A 23,222-nucleotide genomic window follows, 5' to 3' on the forward strand; every position below is an offset into this window, starting at 1 on the left:
AACTTTATTCTGTTATCATTTTGTAAGAATAATTTAACACCAAAAAGTACAAAAGATGCAACCTTAAAGTAAAAGGCAGTCCTTTAAATTGAATAAATTTAACTCTATTTAAAACCCAATACACTGACCCTCATTTTCTCATTTCACCATCTAGCCTGAGAATCTGAATGACACAGACAGGAAAACCCCGCCATCTGCTATCTCTGTCTGGGACTGGTGTGAAACTACTCTTATCAGGGATCTGCTCTTGAACCTATGAAAGTCAGGGCTCCTTGCCACCATCTTGTTTTTGACATGTGCAGCTCAAAAATCGAGAGGAAAGAGCACCAGACTTTGAGTCCTATATTTGCCACTAATTAACTTTAGTAAAGTTACTTAACATCTCTGTGAACTTCAGGTTTTTTGTTTTTTTGGGGTTTTTTTGGTGAGGAAGATTTGCTCCGAGCTAACATCGGTGCCAATCTTCCTCTATTTTGTAGGTGGGATGTCCCCACAGCATGGCTGATGAGTGAAGTAGGTCCCCACCCGGGATCCAGACCCCTGAACCCCGGCCCGCTGAAGCAGAGTGCAAGGAACTTTAACCACTCGGCCATGGGGCCCGCCCCTGTGAACTTCAGTTCTTAACGTCCGATGAGGATAATAACACTGTTCCTGCCTACTTCACAGGACTGACAGTCTCCGATAAAACAAATATGTGAGCAAGTTTTCTTGTAAACTATCACATATGACACAACTGTAAGTACCAACATTTACTGAGCATTTGTAAAGTGCCAGATACTGTTTTACACAAATAGTATCCCATTTAGCCCTCGCAGCAACCAGACGAGGAAGCTGCGGGTTGGACAGGGTGAAGGAACTGCAAAGTTCATTCAGGCGCGAGGAGCAAGGGCAGGGCTCAGCCCGTGACTGGCTGCTTCCACCCCATACTCCTAACCACTAGGACACACGCTTTCCTAACACGTGACATAATTACTACTATTACAATTCTTACATGTTTTAATTCCAGCTACTGGTTGAACACACAATAATTATTAACAATTTGCCAGATGCAGGCTCCTTTGATATGTCAGCAGTATCTTTAGAGGATAGCTTTTAGTTTAATAAACAAAGGATTTGCTCAGGAGCTATTCAGCTAATACACGCCACTTGGTTTTTTTAGTCTTCAGATATTAACCTTTGTAGATAATTATAAGGCCTATTAGGTATAACGACTAGTCTATATTACTGAGAAAGAAGATTGGGCAGTATTGCATTCAAGCTGGATAGACGTTAGCAGTGAAGATGTTAAAAATGGGGAGAAAAGGGGGAACATGAACTTAGAAATGTCAAGTCTTTGAGAAGTGTAGTCAATTTACTAAATCTTTAGTAAATTACAGGTAGGTGTTAAAACAATATGTGAGTCTTGCTGAAACCGAAAAATTATACCTTAAGGGGCTCTCTGGTACTATAGTTTTCTCATTCATTTTATTTTGTGATTCATCTATAAATCACAGTTTATAGAATAAAACATTGTTGACTTTTTCTTTTAAACAAGGCAGATCATTTTTAGTTAAAGTTGACTGCAGCTTTGGTAGCTGAAGGTCGACAGTGGAGAAGCCAGGGCAGCGGGGCATCAGGAACGGGGTGGGTCCCCCAGCAGCGAGGGTGCCAGCGAGGGCCAAGCAGTTGTGCTGTGAGCTGTGTGAGGGGGTGCCACTCGCTCGTATGAGCATCCTCCCATGTGTCCTCTTCAAAAGCTTTCCGTTATTTTCCCCAGTGCAGAACCACATTACCTCAGGCTTTACTTGGCAGCTTCCCAAGTAGACTTCCAGCACCCCCACCCTTACCCCATAGTCTGCTTAGAGCAACACTTCCAGCCCCCTGTCCATGGATAGCTGGCTTTCCAGGTCCCTAGGGCATGTGGTCTCAAGTCCTCTGCCTGGTTTCTAAGGTCCCATATAATTAGCTTCCATCTGAGGTGTCCAAACACTTTTCATTACTTCACCAACCCAGCCCTACTTTAGGCATGAAGGGGCCGTCACTTTTCTTTAGCAGACAAAACCCTTGTTCTTATTCTTCTGTCTGGAATTTTCTACCTGCTCCTTCTGCAGGGTAATATAATACAAAGTGTGTGGACTTTGGAGTCAGATAAGATGTAGGTGTGAATCTCAATCAAACTCTCTCTATATATCTATATTTTACTTTATTTATTTTTTTCTAAAAGATTTTCTTTTTTCCTTTTTCTCCCCAAAGCCTCCCAGAACATAGTTGTACATTCTTTGTTGTGGGTCCTTCTAGTTGTGGATGCCGCCTCAGCGTGGTTTGATGAGCAGTGCCATGTCCGCGCCCAGGACTCAAACCAATGAAACACTGGGCCGCCTGCAGCGGAGCGCGTGAACTTAACCACTTGGCCACAGGGCCAGCCCCTGTATCTATATTTTAAATATTTATTGAGTGGTTACACTGTGTCAGAAACTATGCTAAGTTCTTTGTCTCATTACATAGGTTATTCATCACTATAAACCTATGAGGTAGCTATAATTATTTCCCCCAGTTTACAAGGTGAAAAAAACTGAAGCATAAAGATATTAAGCACAGCCAGTCAGTAGAGGAGACGGGGTTCAAATGCAAAACTGCCTGGAATTCAGAGTCAATAATCTTAACTATTATTTATTAGCAACTCACGAGTTGTGTAAGCTTGAGCAAGCTACTTAATCTCTCCAATCCTTAACAGTCTTGCGTATAAACAGGGATATTAGTGTCTACTCTGCAGGACTAATGAGATTTTGTATATGAAGTTAGCATCAAGGAGTCTGGCATTCAAAAGAGGCTCCATAAATATTTCTCTTTTCTGTCCAATTACACTCCACTCATCGTTTACACCCTGCCTCTTCCATGAAGCTTCCTAGGAAGATAGAATGGACTCTTTCGGCCTACAGTGATTTCTTCCTCCTGTACGATCCAAGAGATCTAAAATTTAGTTTTAAATTGTTTTCCAACTATCTCATTTAAGTTAGCCTTTGCCTCTTCACCTAAAGTTTTTACTGGCCACAGCCACGTTAGTATACTTTGTTTACATCCCCTGTACCCTGCAAAGTACATCGTAAGAATTGGAGAAATGTGGACTGCATTAGCAATGCAGCCCCCTGGATGTGGTCTAAGACAGATTTTACTTTAGAAAAATTTCATTCTATATTTTTAAATGCTTATAAAATGGTATTATGGTAAATGCAGATTTATAATCTATCATTTACCTAGCATGAGTGGCAATGAGTTGAAAATGAGAAAAAAACTCTAACTTTCCTACTTTATGTACCTGGTTTGTTCAGGCACCTAGTACCTGTGATGTACCTAGTTGTTAAAGACCAAGAAACTCTTGGTATTTAAAAAGGTTTAATATATCCTACTGCACTGGTATATTACCAAGGAAATAATGTTGACACTAGAAAACATTAATAGTACCCATCCTCAAATATATATGGCAGCCATTAAGATTTAAGTGCTTCATAGATGTGTTGATCATTCATAGCTGGTGATTTCCCTCTGAGGTAGTTATAAAGACTATTAAGGTAACTGGAATTTATAGAATTGGCTAACTATTGTATTAAGCCAATCCTGGGAGTGAGTCAAGATAAGAAGCCAAAAATGATTCCACTGATACAAACTAGAGCCAAAACAACAAAGAACTGATGTCAGGCTCCGGACACAGTTCATTCTCCCCACATTCGTACACTAGGCCTGAGAGCGCTGAGACCTGGCCCCAGCACGCTCCACAGAAGGAACAAAGTGCCAAGACCTTATGGCCCAGTCCTCTTCCACCCAGAAAGACTACCTTAACCACAACCCCCAGGGCGGCAAATGGTCTCCTTTCTATCCATTACTGTCTGGTGGTTCAAGCTCTACTTTTGCCTTTTGCTTTTGTCATGGACTGTTCTTTAGACATTCTTAATTTTACTTATTACATTTTTAATGAAAGAAATGGACTCATTTCCATCTATAGTTTTCTCAGTTTGAATCTCTTGGCTTGAAGAGAGTCTGTAAGAGTTGAAAGAAGACGATGTCAAGTGGCAAGGAATCCTCTAAGGTGGACTTGTGGCCATGAGGAGCCAGAGGAAGGCTGCCAGCCATGTTGCTCAGCCAAGTAAGGGCCAGGCTAAGCGCAAAGACATCGTAAAGGAAAAAATCTCAATTTAGTTATTTCCATTATTTCCAAAGAATTGGCAAATTTCTGATACAATAAGAAATAAACAATTTTAAATGCAAATTTCACACTACCTTTTTAAAAGTCATATATTTGATTAGAGAAAATGTCACTAACTTGATTCTGATGTGTCTGACTGAAAAGACACTAAGCTTCCACACAAGGAGAAGGTTTATGAATACCCAAACAAGCCAGACTGAAAATAGTCTACTTTTCTGGGACAAAGTTCTGGAGACAGCTTATACAACCTCCCTAAGTCATGTTACAGTGTCTCAAGTTTCTCTTCATTCTGCTAAATGTCACTCCTTGTTTCACTCACACACAATATATTACACCTATTATTTAGTAGGGAGGATATATCAACACAAAGTCAAACATTCAGATGAAATTCGAAACAGGCAATCTTCTGGAAGTTCCAAATAGCTTTATAATTGGCATCGTACAGGCTCAACATCCAGATGACTGTCCTCAATTTTTTCTCAGGTTATGAAGAAGAAACCCTGTGTGTGCCTCCTGGATGAGATAATTTATTGTACCAGTTTCCCTTCATATGAGAATTCCAGAAGACAATGTTTAAATATTAATCTTCTTGCGATTGTTTGCCATGGACATCATCAGGCCACATTGGTGAAGTGTAGATTGTTAACAATCACAGAGAAGACAGCTCTTATCAGGAATATCTACCAACTCACTTTCAACAGAAAAGGGCCACAGGGTTCAAAGGGCTCTCACACTACTATAAAACATGTTTTGATGAAATGGATATTCATTCTTTCTAGAAAGTATACATTTCTCATCCGGAGAGTCTGAAACAGACGTCCCAAATTCTCTTCAGGAGTAAAAGCAAAACAATGTCACAGACTAAGCATACTTCCAGAAGCTGCAAGTAATCTCTGGGACGGTTCCCAAAAGTGGACCAAAAGGAACCGAAGGCCATCGTCTCACAAGAGGCCACACGGCAGTACGGTTTCCAAAGCAAAGACAACTCACCAGGCCAGAGCCCCTCTCAGGAACGCCGAGCGGGTAGTAATTCATGTCTGCTGGTCACTGGATTCCAGCGAAGGAAACTGAAATGTCATACCTTCATTCACAACACCGTCTCATGGAATTATTTTTTCCGGATTCCTTGGGAAGTTAAAGTATTTGAGAAGAATATCAGGAACTGTTGTTTCAGCCTGTTTTGTGAGTAGATAATTGCCTTCCAACTCGATTATTTCAGGAAATGATGTGTGCAGCATTGTTCCTAGATGGGGGTAGCACTGTGTTTTAGCAAGACCCACACATGCTTATTAAACAAAACAAAACAAAAGCATGCAGTCTAAGTCACTTCGCTGAACTCAGACTTTCTGAATCTGGTCTCTAGATAAGAGGCTGGCCCCAGACAACCTACCCACATACCAATAACATTCTTTTGAAACGGCGTAAGCAAAACTTGTTTTGAGAAATGAGAAATTTCACCAAATTGCTAAATGTGGTAATAAATAACTTCAGTAAATTAAGTGCTATCAAAACGGGTGCAGCAGAGACCTGTTTGAAAGGCTAGATTTTTCTCTAATTCGGGTCTCAAAGACTAGCCTGGGAACCAGAAATAAAACACATTTCATCCTGAGAAGTACCTTTGATTCCATGGAATATATTAGCCGATCTTCCTGAAATGTGACATCATTTGTGGTACCAGCTGTATGGGTGTGCCATCTAAGGATTTACAAAACTAGCATTTCTTTGGCTTTAACATGTATTTTAAGATCACAGAAAGCAGTCTAATTCAGCTAAGTGCTCCAAGCAGAACTGCTGTGGACTTCACCTTAAGAAGCTTAAACTACTGATGATCATGACCTATCAATCTTTTCATGGATGGATTACAAACAGTAAATCCCCAAATGGACATCTAGAATCAATGATGATGATAATAAGAAATTATTATAAAAGTAAACATTAAAGATAGCACTTATACATCAGGCTTTGTTTTAAATATATAAGTTAACTCATTTAATCCCCAACATAAACTTATGAGCTAAGTTTTGGTACTTTTACTACCCCTACTTTACAGATGAGGAAACTGAGGCACAGAGAAGATAAGTAACTTGCCCATGGTCACCTAGTTAAGAAGTAGCAGTGATGGAATTTAGTGAACACTGTTACCCTCTCAGCTTTCCCATCCCTCATAGCTCTCAGACACTTTTGTCTGACTCAGTTATGATACAATGGTCCTAGCTCCTCTTAATAGAGTTATTATTTGGATGGTTTGTTAAAGAAATGAGAAGGACTGAAAATTTTCTATTTAGAGTCAAAATATTTTTAATAGAAACACCATAGTTCTATTATGATTCAACATTAGCTTCCAATAGTTACTGTAGAGATGTTTTATTTTTCCCTTAGAGTATGCTGTATTGCTATATGATACTTCAATAAAGAGGAAACTGTTACTATGGAATATCTATGCCTAGCATTGTCATTCAGAAGTTTAAGGATGTGTTATCTTTAACTGCTTTTGAAAATCCACTACCAAATGTAGAATTAAACTACTAAGAAATACCTCAGTTTTTTCATATTACGCTTAAAAAAAATCAGGTGTGAAGAAATCCAGGTGAAGAGTGCTAGACTACAGCATATCCACCCATCCATCCAGGCATCCATGCATCCATCCACGGATCCATCCATCCATCCGTCCAATCAGTAAGTCCCATATGCCAAGCACTGAGAATACAGAGTGGATAAGATGGACAAGGTTCCTGACCTCATGGAACTTATGTTCTAGTCAGGGAGACATTAAACACAAATGTGAGCTTACTATTTTCGACTGAGTGGTCAGGGAAGGCCTCTCTGAGGAGGCAACATTTGAATAAAGAGCTAAAGAAAGTGAGGGAGGGAGTCTTGGTAGGATCCAGGGGAGGAGCATGTCAGGGAGAGGCTCCCAGGTGGAAGTGAGCCTGGATATGTTTGAAGATCAGCAGAAAAGCCAGCATGGCTGGATGAAATTAAGCAAGGTGCACAGAGGTGGGAGATGAAATGTGACGCAGACAGGACCTCCTCACAGGCCACGGCAAGGAGTTTGGATTTTATTGAATGGGAAAGGATGTTATCAGATGGTTTTAAGTAGGTGAATGACACGACCTGGATCATGTTTTCTAAAAGACATGTGGCTGCTGTGTGGAAAATGGATTGGTAGGGAGGAGCAAGAGTGAAAGCAAGGAGACTGGTTAAAAAGCAGTAGTCTAGGTAAAAAATGACACTGGCTTAGACCAGAATTGTAGCAGTGGAGTTGGTAAGAATCAGTGGTTAGATTTGGGATATACTATGAAGGCAGTGCCAACTTGGCTAACTGATGGATTGGATGTGCGGTGTGAGGGAAGAATTGAGCACAACGCCTGGATTTTGATCCAAGCAAACTGGATAAATAATGGTGCTGTATACTGAGATAGGGAAGACTAGGGGAGGAGCAGCTTTGGGAGGAAGGGGCATCAAGAGTTGTTTAGACATTGAAGTTTGCGATATCTTTTAGATATCTAAGTGGAGATGCTATCAGGCAGGTGCATATGCTAGGGGGAAAAGTCAGGGCTGGAGACTTGGGAGCTGACAGTTATAGTGATGGGACTGGCTGCAGGGAGGAGAATAGGTTGAAGGTCTAACTGCGAGGCATATCAATAATAAGATGCTGGGAAGACGAGGAAGACCCTGAGAGGCAGGAGGCCAACCAGGAATGTACGGCAATCAGAAGCCAAGTGAAGAAAGTGTTTCTAGAAGGAGGAGCCTTTCTAATCATGTCAACTGCTGAGGTAGAATAATATGAACTCAGAGCCAGTCACTGGATTTGACTCGATGGATGGTGCTGGTGACCTTGACAAGAGGGGTTTTAGTGGGTAAGTGGGATTGAAAGATGGGCTGGAAAGGGCTCAAGGTACGGTCAGCGGAGACAGCAGCCAACACCCACAGCTCTTTCCAGGCATGTTGCTATAACTGTGAGCAGACAACGGAGCAGTAGCTAAGAGGGTAAATGTGGACCCTAGGGAGGGCATTTCGGTGGCAGTTCTAACACATTTGTAATATGTTAAAGTTTTTTTGCATAATCTCTAAATCTTTATCTTTTCATCTGCTGAAAAAACGGAAACAAAAGAAAATTTGTTTAATTGACAACAACTAATGTTTGAAACATGCATTCTTCTTGGGTACAAATTTGATCAAGGTTTTGTTTTATTTTGTTGAAGACATGAGGTGGCACACAAATAGGCATCTAGGCTTCGCTCAGCCAGTCAGCTGGCCACAGCAACAGTGAAATATCGCCTCGTACCTTTCAGTTGCTATAGCCCTGAGTCTTCCTTTGCCTAACACTTAAAATGGGAACTTGCCCTCTCCTTTATTAAAATCAAATCCAGGTGCGCCTAGGTGGACAAGGGAGAAGCAATCTCTGCTTGGAGAGCAGTAACCAGACTTCACAGGTACAGCAACCAACTTGTGCTTGGAGATCTCTCCCTGCCATCACCACCAAACATGTTTGATGCTGAGGGACAGCTCTCTCCGTAAGTCCCTTCACACAGGTGAGATCACAATGGAACATTTAAACAAGGTTTCACTTAGGATTTGGGAGTTACAGAATGGAAATAGCCAAAAATAAAACTAGATAATATGGTTTATAAAGCATAACTCACTCATCTTTGGCTCAGGCACTCTTACAAAGATGATTCCCTGACTACCTCCATGTGGCAGAGGTTCTCTGTGACTCCTACCCTCTAGGAATGCTGTCAAGTGTGCCTAAACTTTTGAGAGTCCCACTGAGAAAGGGGAGGGGAGGCTGGGAAGAGCAGAGAGAGGGTCTCACACCCACCTGTCCTCTCTAAGAATCACCTCTTTTGCAGGCGATTAACATTGGTAACACATTCCAGGACTCAGCGATGGTCTTAGTCTGTGTCCTTAAGAAGATACCTACATGAGACTCTAGGACAATAAACCCAAGATGGATGCAAGAGATATGCATATACAAATCAGATGCAGAAGAAAGGAAGGTGTTTTGTTACAGTCTTTTGATTGTAGACACCACTGGCACCTGGGATCTCCAAAACCATCCTAACTTACTTCATGGTAACTCAGGTCTGTGAATGCAGGGCTAGTTTTGGCAAGAAAGAAGGAAAGAAATGAAAATGAGCCCTTGGAGACTTCCCTTCAGCCCGACTTGTCATTTTTCCAGTCCCAGTGTAATCCTATAGGCAGCAAGCTCACAGCTTGTCACCTCACAGAACAGCCCACACTTAGAAAACCAAGGTCAAAAGTTACGGAAGCTCGTTGCATCTGCAAATGGAGATGCCTTTATCCAGTGGCAGGTTTAAAGATGTGTCATTGTCACCTAGTACATATAAGGATGTGTTGGCGTGCGTGGTGGTGGTGGTGGTGGGGCGCTTCTCTTTTCTCATCTACTTCTTATTCTTAACAAATCCTATTAAAAACTTCAAAATCTCTTCAGCACCAGATAAGACAGAAACAGACTTCATCTGGAAGTGAAATGGAGAACTTTCCGTTTCAAGACAGTAAGTGTACCAATAGGAAGGGAAGTAGACTGGTGTGAGGCTGGAAGGGTTTGGCCTAAACTCTAGAAGCCTCCCCTCAGGAACTAAGAGATTCTGCTTCCCCTGTGCCTGTTTGGCAACGCTACTTTGCAGCTACAGCAAGAAAGGTGCATTCCAGGTCCCACGTGTTGATACTCTGGATTCATTTCTCAAAAAAATCATTAAATACAGGGGCTGATTACTAGCTTACATCATTACATACTACTGGTCCTATAATTTTTTTTTTTAAAGATTGGCACCTGAGCTAACAACTGTTGCCAATCTTCTTTTTTTTTCTTCTTCTTCTCCCCAACGCCCCCCAGTACACAGTTGTATATTCTAGCTGTGAGTGCCTCTGATAGTGCTAATGTGGGATGGTGCCTCACCATCGCCTGATGAGCGGTGCCATATCCATGCCCAGGATCCGATCCCATGAAACCGCGGGCCACCGAGTGGAGCACACGCACTTAACTACTCGGCCACGGCGCCGGCCCCCTGGTCCTATATTTTGAGGCACGACAGTCTTCATGGGCTAGCTTAGAGCCTAATCCCTATGTACATCATTGTTTCTATCTGAAGATTCATTCCAAGTTCGAAATAGATGACCTAAATTTTTAGAAAAAAAACTATATTTGTTAATTGGGAGTAATTGTTTTTTTCAGAGAGAGAAGATGTCAAGCCTCTACTTTCACAGTATATAGTTGACCTTAAAAGCTTTTCTGAGAGAAATAGCAAATATTTTAAATCAGGTAAAGATAGACTAGAAATCTAGTCTAGTGATGGTATAGACTAAGAGTAATGAACACATTCCTTTGGTCTTTATCTTCACGTTCAATCAGTGTAAAACACAAATGTAATGTAAATAGTAAGGATAATTCAAACCTTCCTTAATCAAACTCAGGACTAGCATTATACTATGGACAGAACTTTCCTTTCTTAATCAGCACATATTCTAAGCATGGCACATAAAATACATTCTTTGTCCTTGCACAATTTAGTCTTCCGGGAAAGGAAATGGAAAATCCTTAAATAGGAGTAGCTGCTTAATAAAACACCATGGTATTTTCTCACTAATTATATAAAAGCAAAATATTTATCTAAAAGACATAAGATATCTTTTTGATATCTTAGTATCTTTTGATTTTCCTAATTTATAGTGATTGGTGTTCTCAAAAGCAAAAATTCAGTCACTTGGGCTAACAATTATGAATAGATATAAAAAGGCAAGAGGGCTCATTATCTAAATCTGAAGCTGTGCTAGTAATTGTCATAAGTAATATAAACAGCACATAGACTTATTTATATATGGATGTTAAAACTTCCCACAATCTTAAATTCCAAACCAAGATCTTCATCTCTATCCTGCCCTGTCTGGACTAGGAATGGCTATTTTCAGCTACATTCTCAAAAATCCACGTGCAGGGTGGTAATTTCCTCTATCAGTCACACAGCTGAGTCTATAGAGCAACGTTCCTGTAACACTTTCATCGTGCCACTGACTCCAAGAGTCCCTTCACCTACAGGATAAGCACAAATTACTAAAATTGGAAATGACGTGAAAATTGTCTAAGTGCTGTGTTTAAGTCCCTGTATAAATTTAGTGACGGAAGCATGACTAAAACCTAGGTTTTTTGACTTCCAAACCAGTGTACTTCCCAATTTCGTCTTATCTACCATTGTTTTCAACATCAAAGAAGTCTATTAATTATCATTGGAATTTGCCAGTATTTCCATCCGTGTTTTTGACAAACAAAGGCAGAAACCAAGCTTTATTCACTTTTTCATACTTGGTTATCTGTCTAGGAATATAAAGTGGCTGGAATACAGGTAGTCCATAAATACTTGTTGAACTGAAGGGAACCAGGTATTTGCCATCCTTTTCATTCTCTAAATCCTATTGAATTCAAGTTTTATCTTTATTACTAACGATTCTCTGATCACAATTCACAAAGATAGCTCCTACTTGGAATACACTTAATCATAAATCACTTTCTAGATATATCATAGTCTTTGATATATTATATAACACTACGGTCTTAGTTTTTCTTGTTTTATTATTAGATGCGCACTTTATTACAAATTCCTTTAAGATGGTGTGCTATTATTGAGAATATGTCTCTCGGAATAGAATCCAGACACAGCGTGACGTTCCAATGAATAAATGCTTATTAAATTCTACTTGGCTTCCATACTAGGTGGAAAAAAACAGCCCAACAAAAGCTTTTTAATTCTTCTTATTATTTTCCATCAATTACCGTAAGTTTGTCTCTAAAAATTAATTTAGGAATTGTAACTCTACCTTAATTTGGTGGAAAGGACCAAGGGTTTTTCAAAATCCATTTGAGAACATTCCTGGGAGTGCTCTGTTTCTTGATTAGATTTTGGTTCTAGAAATTGCAACCTAGTGAACTGTATACTAGTCTACACCTCAAGATAAAGTCCGAGACATCAGCAGGGGGCTTTCACTGCACTTTTCCTGTTAATGAAACTCTCACATCAATTACATAGTGAAAGAATCTGTATGTTTGAGACGTGAAGAGAGTTAGGCAAAAAGACAATTCTCAAAAGGATTGAGATACTGTACATGCTTTCCTACAATTTGGTATTTTTGTCCAGTGATCACAGTGACACCTGCTGGCTTTTAGCTGTATATTTCAGATTTCAAGTGAAGAACAGATTCTTTAGCATCAAAATTTCTTAGTAAAATTAAATATTAATGTTTTCCATTTTAAGAGATTATTTGATATGTAATTATTTTAAAACAAAATTTATTTAATACATAATTGACCACATCAGATTTTTCTTTTTTTCTGCGACAATGATCTCACTGTAATTTTATGAACTATTTTCTTTAAAAAGATATATTTACAAAAAAGTTGCTTAAGCATTTCTGAGTACACGAAGTTTCTAAAAAAATGATGTGGTTTTCTTTTCAAATTCTCTACAAGTTCTATTTTAAGGAAATGTATTATATTAAACCTTAAAAACATTTACAGAATTCTTTGAAGAACTGTAATTTTAGCAACATGGGCAATTTCATAGAAGTCAAGAATTAGATCTATGGAGTAATAGAGAAACTTTTAAACACAGTCTAGTTAACTTCCTACACTGACTTTTTTCTTCCAGTTTTATTGAGATATAATTGATATAACATTGCAATAGTTTAAGGTGTGCATGAGTTGACATACGTATATATTATGAAATGACTACAATAACTGAACATCCAATACCTCACAGTCGTAATTCTTGTGATGAGAACTTTTAAGATGAACTGTCTCAGCAACTTTCAAACATACAATATAGTATTGTTAACTATAGTCATCGTGCAGTACGTTACCTCCCCAGAACTGATTAATCTTTTAACTGGCAGTTTGTACCTTTTGATCCCCTTCACTCATTTCATCCACTCCCCGACCTCTGGCAACCACCAATCTGTTTGTCCCTAGGAGTTTGGGTTTTTTTTGTTTTTTTTTTTTTTTTTTTTTAGATTCTACATATAAGTGAGATCATACAGCATCTGTCTGACATTTCACTTGGCATAATGCCCTCCAGATCCATTCATGTTGTCACAAATGGCAGGATTTCCTTCTTTTTTATGGCTGAATAATATTCCCCTGCATATATATCTATACCACATTTTCTTTATCCATTCACCCCTCAATGAGAAACTTAGGTGGTCTCCATGTCTTGGCTATTTTAAATAATGCTATAATAAACATGGGGGTGCAGATATGTCTTCCAGATAGTGATTCCATTTCCTTCGGGTATATACTCAAAAGTGAAATTGCTGGATCATAGAGTAGTTCTATTTTTAATTTTTAAAGGAATCTTCATACCATTTTCCACAGTGGTTGCACAAATTTACATTCCCACCAACAGTGTGCCAGGGTTCCCTTTTCTCCACATCCTCACCAACACTTGTTACCTTTTGTCTTTTGATACAGCCATTCTAACAGGTGTGAGAGAATATCTCATTGTGGTTTCATTTGCAGTTCTCTGATGATTACTGATGTTGAGCGCCTTTCCACATACCTGTTGGCCATCTGTATGTCTTCTTTGGAAAAACGTCTATTCAGTTCCTTCACCCATTTTTAAATCAGATTTTTGTTTTTTGCTACTGATTTATATGAGTTCTTTATACTTTTTGAATATTAACCCCTTAACAGATATATATGATTTGCAAATATTTTCTCCCACTCTGTAGGTTGGCTTTTCATTTTGTTGATGGTTGCCTTTGCTGTGCAGAAGATTTTTAGTTGGATGTAGTCCCAATTTGTTAATTTTTGCTTTTGTTGCTTTTACTTTTGGTGTCAGATTCAAAATATCATTTTCAAGGCCAATGTCAAGGAGCTTACGCCCTATGTTTTCTTCTAGGAGTTTTACAGTTTCAGGTCTTACATTCAAGTCTTTAATTCATTTTGAGTTGTTTTTTGTGTATGGTACAAGACAGGGGTCCAGTTTCAATCTTTTGCATGTGGTTGTTTAGTTTTCCCAGCAACGTTTATTGAAGAAATTATCCTTTCCTCATTGCGTCTTCTTGGCTCTTTTGTCATAAATTAATTGACCATATATTCGTGGGTTTATTTCTGGGCTCTCTGTTCTCATTGATCTATGTGTCTGTTTTTATGCCAACATCATACTGTTTTGATTTCTATAGCTTTGTAATATAGTTTGAAATGAGGAAGTGTGATGCCTCCAGCTTTGTTCTTTCTCAAGATTGTTTGGGCTATTTGGGGTCTTTTGTGGTTCCATATAAATTTTAGAACTGTTTGTTCTATTTCTGTGAAAAATGCCACTGGGTATTATGGACATTAACAATATTAATTCTTCCAATCCATGGGCACAGAATATCTTCCATTTACTTGTTTATTTTTCAGTTTCTTTCATCAATGTCTTATAGTTTTCAGTGTACAAATCTTTCACCTCTTTGGTTAAATTTATTCCTGGGTATTTTATTCTTTTAGATGCAATTGAAATGAGATTATTTTCTTAATTTCTATGACAGTTCACTGTTAGTGTATATAAAACGATTAGCTTTTGTATATTGATTTTGTATCCTGCCAACTTTACTAAATTTGTTTATTCATTCTAACAATTTTTTGGTAGAGTCTTTATGATTTTCTATATATAATATCACAGAAGAAGTGAAACTGTCTCTATTTGAGGATGACATTGACTTCTGTTATAGTCTAATTTTTCACTTATAAACAGTGATAATATTTCTATGGCGGCTAACTTTTCCATGCCCACCTGGTCTCAACCAAACTTAATTTTCTTTTTTAAGTTTAAGAGGAGAAAACAATTACTCCAAAGGAATGATGGAAACCATATATTCTCTATTCATTTCAATTTTTAAAAAGTATAGTACTGCCTGTGTTGGCTACGGAGTAGATGAACTGGCCAAGAGGGCAGGGTGCACTGCAAGGGGCTGGGTCCTGTGCAATCTCTCTCTCCTCTTGCTTTACTAGCTGGACCACGTGAACCTGGTGCATGCTGACTGTTCTCAGTAATCTCAAACCATCCACTGGTCCTTCCCCAGGTGGCACTCATGTTATACTCTATCCTGTGGCACAGCCTAACCATCCAATAAATCACCAAACAGTAGTACATACCTTATTAACTCAGAATATTTAAGAAGACTGAAATTTCACATGTTGACTTATTAATGTTTGTAGTACGTAAAGCATTCTTTTTTAAAAACTACGTAATTACAAAGAAAAATTTGGGGATACATCTGTACTATGGATTTTCAAGATATCATTTATGGATTTTTTTTAAACCAAAAACGTATTGGTTACTCTATCTGATGTGTGGAGGTTAGCTCAAATTTAGGTGAGCAAAACATGATGTTCCTTGTATTTTTTTTTAACTCTTTCTATAAAAGAATAGAGTCAGTATGTCTTGGTTATAAGGATGAAGTGAGATTAAACTACATTTAAGGTCCTTAGAAGCACACTGGAAGCTGTAAACTGTGTTATACAAATATAAGTATTGTGTTTACTTACCTTAAAGTGATTTTGACTATTTCTTCAGAGATAATCTGAACCTAGAATTTTTGTGGGGATCAAATGTTAGTCTACTTATTAATTTATTGCTCTGTGGAGTGCATCATATTTGAAAATCTAAGTTTCTTTTCTCTTGCTTATGAAACATAAATATGAAACTCCTGCTTTGCTATTGTTGCCAGACACAAGTCACAAGAAAGCACTGTTTTCAGCAGCTAAAATTTAAAAATGAGAAGAACAAGGAAGAGCAGGCAGCACGTGATACGACGGATTTCAATCCTCCCTTCATTGTATGACCTTGAGTTGCACTAAGTTAATAAAATATTAATATTCACTTATTGGAGTTGAAAATTAATGAAGTAATTATAAAATTTTTCTGTAGGATTAAGAACTACTAGAAAATACTTTTTCTATAATGGTAGCTTCAAATAGTTTGACTGAATAATGTTTAAAATATTTTTCTGGTATTTTTTTATCCTGAGATATAGACTTACAGCCCTAAATGGGAAAAAAGAGCCCCTCGGGTACAAATTCAGGAAAGGCTGTCATTATGTTAAATTCCAAAGCAATAAAACCCCCCACCTTTTGATTGCAATGGCAACCAAAACCCAATATATTGAAACACATGTACATTAGGAAACAGTTCAGAAAGTAAATGGAAGTGTCCAGATAGCCTACGTGTTACAGGAGCAAAGAAGAGAATTCACGACGCATCTCAGAGGCATTTGTGACTCCTCTAGATTTTAATGGTACTTTGGGTTTAATACCACAGATCTAGTACTTCTGTCTACGTCCATAGTAGGGCCCTGGGACATCCTCACAAACCACAATAATGTTCTGAAAAGAAGAAAAACGAATCCCAAACAAAATATTCATATGAGTTATGCAGGTTCACAACAAGACTGTTGCACTCTTATCTGCTTTTATTAGCTCACAAATAGTAAAAAGAAAGAATCCAATAGTAGTAATAGAAACAAATTTGCTCACAGATAGTAAAAAGCAGCAATCAGACAGAAAGTATTTGGCACAATAATGGAAAGAAAAGGTATCTTTTATACTAGAATATGGTCACGTTCTTTTGGGGATAAATTTTAATAAAATCAACATATCCTTGTCTAACATGCCATTTCTGTACCTAGAAACCTCAACAGCTACTGAACACCAAAAATGCCAGAAAAAAAATGTGTATTTTTAATTCATGGCTAAGTTCACAGCAAATTAATGAAAACAACTGAAGGCAGATGAGGAAAAAGTGGGTAATTTAGCTCTGGAAGTGGTAATTGTGCTAACAGCATCTCCCCATCACTGTAGCCTAGAAGGACTTGTTTCAAGGTGCCATGCCTGCGTGGGGACAGGAATCACGGTCTGGGCCTCTATTAGTCTGCTCTGGCTGCCATTACAAAATACCACAGATGGGGTAGCTTAAACTATAGCGAAAAATTATTTTCTCATAGTTCTGGAGGCAAGAAGTGCAAGACCAAGGTGCTGGAAAATTCCATTTCTGGCGAGGCCTCTCTCCCGGGTTTGTAGACGGCCACCTTTTTGCTGTGTCCTCAGATGATCTTTTCTCTGTCTGTGTGTGTGGTGAGAGCATTCTGTTGTCTCATAAATAAGGACACCAGTGCTATCAGATTAGGGTCCCATCCTTATGACTTCATTTAACCTTAACTGTCTCCTTACAGGCCCTATCTCCAAATACAGTCACACTGGGAGTTGGGCCTTCAACACACAAATGTGAGGTGGGGACACAGTTCAGTTCCTAACAGGGACTGAGCTGGAGGAGAAGCAGGACTGGTGAACTCCCCAAAGGGCACCACTCTCAGTGAGCAAGTAAACACCTGCAGTTTCTCTTCTTTACTTGAAGTAGAGCTGTGAAGGAGGAAAAGGTCTCCTCTAGGAATGCTCTATCACAGCGCAACACTCCCATGTGTGTGAGGATGAAATTCCCACTACTTACAAGCGTGTGTGAGTGTGTACGCACATGCACTGAAGGACGGGGAGGGAGAGGCAGGAAATCCCAGGTGGAAACTGACTTTGCAGAGGTCCAGGGCTAGCAGCGCCACAAGAAACAGACTGGTGCGGCTGGAAGAAAAAAGTTTCTCTGTAGGCACACACTTCAAAGAAAACAAATTCCCAAAATAAAGCTCAGAAGATATGAACTCACAATCAAAATCACTGACCACATTCGAAAACAAGTCACCATAAACTTGTTGCTTTAGACAAAACAACAAACTGTAGATTCAGATCTACAAAAAAGACAAGAAAATGGAAATTATCATATACAGAACATAAAATAAGTACATTTACTATGTTTAAAAAAAAGAAAAAGAGGCAATAATGGAATTATCCCAAATGACCAGGAAAGTCTGAGAAAGAACCAAACAACACTTCCGGAAATGAAAAAAAATATAACCTTAATTAAAAACTTGATAGGTTAAATAGGTTAAAGACAGTGAGAAGACAGAATTAACGAACTAGACAAAAGATTTAAAGAACTTATCTAGAATTTGACACATACAGAGATAGAAAACATGAAACAGAGATAAAGAGATATGGAGAACAGAGTGCAACATAAAATATAAATCTAATTTGATTTCCTAAAGGAGAGAACAGAGAATGGGGCAGGTACAATAGTCAAAAAAAATGAAAGTTGAGAATTTTCCAGAATTTATGAAAGGCACTAATTCTCAGCTTCGGAAGCTCAATGAATCTGAACAGGATAATGAAAAGAAATCCACAGCTAGACACATTGTAGGATAATGACTTTGTTTGTAGGACACCAAAGATGAAGACCTTAAACATAACCTGAAAGAGAAGACACAGCTACAAAGGAATACTGATCAGACTGACAACTGTCATTTCAGAAGCAAGAAAATAGGAGAATAATGTCATTAAATACTGAGAGAAAACAGCTGATGATCCAGAATTATATACCCAGCTAATTCTCCAAGATAATAAAATGGTAAACTTGTAGGTAAATCTAGACAAACACTGACTGCATAAAATAACTATTTTTTGGAGTCAGACCAAAATAAAACTAAAATTCTAGACACCAATTTATAAGTTGAGGGGAGGAAATCAAACTTGGTTCAAAAGTCTCCAATGACAATGTCTAGGAAGATAGTAACAATATTAACTTTAGATTTTGTTAAGTTAATTATGCAAATTAAATTTCTTGGTAAGCACTAAAAGATAAAAGTTGAGTTTTTACCTTCTAAACTAGTAGAGGAAAAGTAAATGAAAAAACAAAACTAAATCAATCAATCTGAAAGAAGGCAAAATAACAAGGGCAATGAGGAAACAGAAAAAAGTGGGACAAAAAGCACAATAATATGGTATAAATAAATCCTAATATATGTGTAATTTCAACTAGATTAGACTCTCCAGTTAAAAAATAATCAGATAGAAAGGAAAAAAAAAATCTAGTTACCATTTTTAAGAAGCACATCTAAAACATAACAGAAAAGTCCAACAGAAGGATAAAGAAATATATACTATACAAATACTAACCAGCTGGTATGGCCTATATAAATATGTTTTTAAAAATACAGATTTTAAAGCAACATAAAATGAAATAAAGTACATTTTTAGAAATAGAGGCTATGACTATAAATATAAGATTCAATTCTAAAATTGGACGATTAAACAATTCTAAATTTGTATGTACCTAATAACAAAGCTTCAAAATATTTAAAACAAAAATTGAATTACAGAATTACAGGGAGAAATCAGAAAATCTACTAGAAAAGGAAATTTCAACACATCCCAGAATCTGAGAGATCAAGTAGAGGAAAAAACAGTAAAATAGAGACAATTTGAACAAAATAATTAACAAGTTTGGTCTAATGGACACCCAACAACTGGAAAATGTGCATATTTTCAAACACTAATGAAACATTTACAAACAATGACCATATTTTAGGTCATAAGGCAAATCTCAACAAATTTCAACACATCAGGCATATATGGATCTATCCTCTGACCACAATTCAATTAAAGCAGAAATCAACAATAAGAACAATAAGAAGAATTTAAAAATCTACATGTTAGGAAATAAAAAAGCCCACGCGAGTCAAAAAAGAAATCATAATGAAAAACAGAAAATACTTAGAACTTAAACATTTCTATAGCACTTTAAAATGACAAAATATTATTTCATCATAAATAACCCTCTGAGGTACACAGAACCCACATTATCACTGCTCAACAGCATTAACAGCAAAAATGCTGTAAATTATGTAATTACTAAAGTTAATTTTTATATATAAATAATAAACATATCAAAGGTGTTCTGGAAACTTGGAAATATAAGTGAAAGTGTTCACTACTAAAAATATTAAAAGGCAAACCAACTGTCTCTTTTAGAAGTAATACTGAATAGCTAACAAAGTTACAAAGAAATAATTTATCATCTTAATGTTTAAAGCTCAAAAAGCCCATCAATTCATTTTGGTTTAAGAAGTCCCTTAGATCCTTACGTAATATATACAAACTCACATGGTAAAGTATTTATTATTCTTATGAGATGAACAAACACTATGAGAAATCTTGGCTGCACAAGTTGAGCAACCACAGTTAAGATACATTCCCTTCTCACATACACAGTCCTGATTTCTTGGTTACAGCATCTGTTCAATGGAGCATTGGCAATTAATAGCATTCCTAAAACTGCCTACATACAGTACAAAGGGAATTTTCATTTAAGGTTCCCCTCCCTTTTCATGTGTGCGATATTTTTGGAAGTATGTTTTTTTTTCCATCCACTAAAAGAGAATTAAGAAAATTCCAACATGCCTTAGTGTCAGCAAGTGCTCTTTTTAGTCCAGGTACCAGAGGATGATTGATGAACCTGTCAAGTCTACAGTAGCGGACAGAGAAAGTTGGCAGAAGTTCAGTGTTATTGAAAGAAATCTCAAATACTTATTTCATCTCCTCTATTAACTTTAATCACATTTTCAACATGCAGCCAAGAATGAAGCTTTGACAGTAAGCCATAAATTTACACAAGCAAGCATTGTCACTTTTCTGCAGTAGCAACACTGAGATAACATGAGAGAGTTGAGTATTTTCTTTCTTGTGCCTTTCTTTACTGAAGAGCAGTAAAAAATATTTGAAAGATTTATCTATACCTCAAATTCATTTGCCATAAATCTCTTGAAATTATTGCATTTAACTTTGCCTGGTTAATGGTAAATAAAAAATTAACTTAGTTCCTCAATTAGACTTGTTAAATGCAGATTTTTAAAGATCACAGTGATGACAGAATTGGTACATGTTTCATCATAATACACCTGCTTATAAGAACAGACGTTAAACACTAAAAAGGATTTACATTTAACATGGATCATTTGCCATGTGGGCAAATACTTCTGGTTTATTCAGAGCCAGAATCTTTATATAGCTCCAGAGGGACCCCTTGGCAGATTGTGCTGATTACTCATTAAACAGTTGAAATATATATAGACATTATTTATCTTACAAAGCTTACCCACAGCCAAACAGACACAAAAATGAGGTAAATACTATGGGCAAGATTATGGTTCTTGGAAAGGCTCAAAGTCAACTATATTTTTGGTAAGCTTTTCCTTCTAAGCATGTTTTAAAAGCTGAACATATTAAGTGCTGGAAGGCCACAGAATTCACCGTGTGTCTTGTCACCCAGTGAAACACACGGCATTATGCTGCACTGCAAAACCGGTAAGCTTCCCAACGGGCAGGTCCACCAGCAGCACGGCCATCTCTGCCGCAGGGGAGACAGGGTTGGACTCCTGCCTCTCTTAAATGTGATCTTTGTTCCCAGGACAGTCATTGCTGTCTACATTACTCATGGAATAACACTTTACACATTCTTCCAATAGCCGAGGCGGCCATGACAGGCAGCTATTATATCTGCCTTCTAAGCCACAATAATAAACTAGTATTAACCCTGTAAAAGAACGAATTAAATTATTTTTCTCTTTAACAAGTTTACACTTACAGTTCTCTGAGATAATCAATGGAAAGAAGACCAATTCTGATTAACAAAGAATACATTTATCCCATTTTTCCTCCTACTCCTCCCCATTCAAATAATCATATATAGGCACTTAAAACTGGAAAGATGTAGCACTCTTCTTTTATTAAACATTTAATTAAGACTCCAGTAGAAGCTTCTTTCTTCTGAAGTGAGAGTGCCATTGAATATATTGCTAAGCTTGAAGCAGAGGCTAAATGGTTTGGTGAGCATAGTTTTTTGGGAGTAGTCAATGTTTTCTGATTAGTCTGTCATTGTTGGGCTTCAAGTTTCTTAAAAGGTTGAAAATTTTGCTAGGTCCTTCTCCATCTCGGCATATTGTTCTTTAAGCCTCTCCACGGCTTTTCTGTGCTCTTCATCCACTTCAGCCTGTTTATTGTGTTGTTCTTTCATGAAATCCTCCCACTGGATTATATGCTGTTTTTCACTAGCTATTAAATGGTCATTATGAATCTGAGAAAAGAAAATTTGAAAGTCACATGACATTTTCCAGACAATTATTTTTCTACGCAGAAGAAACAAACATAACTTTACCTCTTGATGTTTGGTTACTATAGCAATCAGCTTGAAAGTCACAATGACAAAATTGCACTATAGTTTCAATGTCTAACAGGAACATAACATATTAGAAACATCTAAGGCGAAGGCCTCTCTTACTATGACTGAATATGGATATTCACATTTATGAAATTTTAAAAATGTCTAGTATCTTTAAATGACAACATTGAATGCAATCCAAGTAATTTTCTACCTCTGTCTTTCCTCAAATTCCATTTAACTACATATAATTCTTAAATCAAATTTAAAGAATATATGCCAAAAGAATCATCATTATAAGAAATGAAAATGTATGCCTCACATAAAATATTTTTTAGATGCATTTAAAAGAATCATAGATTATTAATCACTGGAAAAGAACTCAAGAAATATCTTCTGGTTCATTTCCATTCCTTAAAGCAAAGAAACACCAAAAGCATCTGTGTCAAATATCTAAGTTCTTCTTGAGATGTTCCTTAATATTTCTATATAAGGATGAAAAGATTCATTTCTTTTGAGTACCACAACAATAAAGATGAGACGATGTATAAATAAAAAGGCACACATTTAGTATAATTTCAATTATCTTTAAATATGGACAACAAAGAGCTAAAGAGAAAAAGAGAGTATGAAAAATAACTATACCCCTGCCTCGAAGATTCTACATACATGTCTTTAGAAGTTAAGTTTTGACAGAAACTAAGTCCTACTAAACAAACAAGCAAAAACCATGACGGATGCATACCATAAAAACCTAGAAAGCACCTAAAGTCATTATCAATTCCAGTGCTCTAATGTGAACAGGACACTGGTGCACTCAGATGCTGGTAATCCAGCTGCTGGCCACCAGAAAGACGCTAATAGGAAGAAGACGGGAACTGGGTTTTCACGCTGCCCATATAGGCCTTGCTGCTCTATTTTCTCTCTCGTCTGGGTCAAGATGAGAAGCA

The 23,222-nt window shown here is 37.4% G+C and overlaps 1 protein-coding gene across 4 annotated transcripts in view; it reads right to left on the reverse strand.

Annotated features, from left to right (window-relative positions):
• Positions 1-23,222, reverse strand: part of BLOC1S5 (biogenesis of lysosomal organelles complex 1 subunit 5) — a 72,957-nt gene that overhangs the window by 4,778 nt on the left and 44,957 nt on the right. For 2 of the 4 annotated variants that reach the window (XR_011429473.1, XM_070244068.1), the window contains exon 5: positions 17,680-17,804. Coding sequence is in view for 3 of the 4 variants with exons in the window: in XM_070244068.1 (XP_070100169.1) it covers positions 17,680-17,804 (125 nt within the window). In the remaining variant the exon portion in view is untranslated. Of the gene's footprint in view, positions 1-17,679; positions 17,805-20,642; positions 22,189-23,222 lie in introns of those variants that run through there. The other 2 variants (XM_070244069.1, XM_001490847.6) reach the window with 2 other exon arrangements.

This window comes from Equus caballus, chromosome 20, assembly GCF_041296265.1.
Source record: "Equus caballus isolate H_3958 breed thoroughbred chromosome 20, TB-T2T, whole genome shotgun sequence".
In the NCBI taxonomy this organism is placed as follows: domain Eukaryota; kingdom Metazoa; phylum Chordata; class Mammalia; order Perissodactyla; family Equidae; genus Equus; species Equus caballus.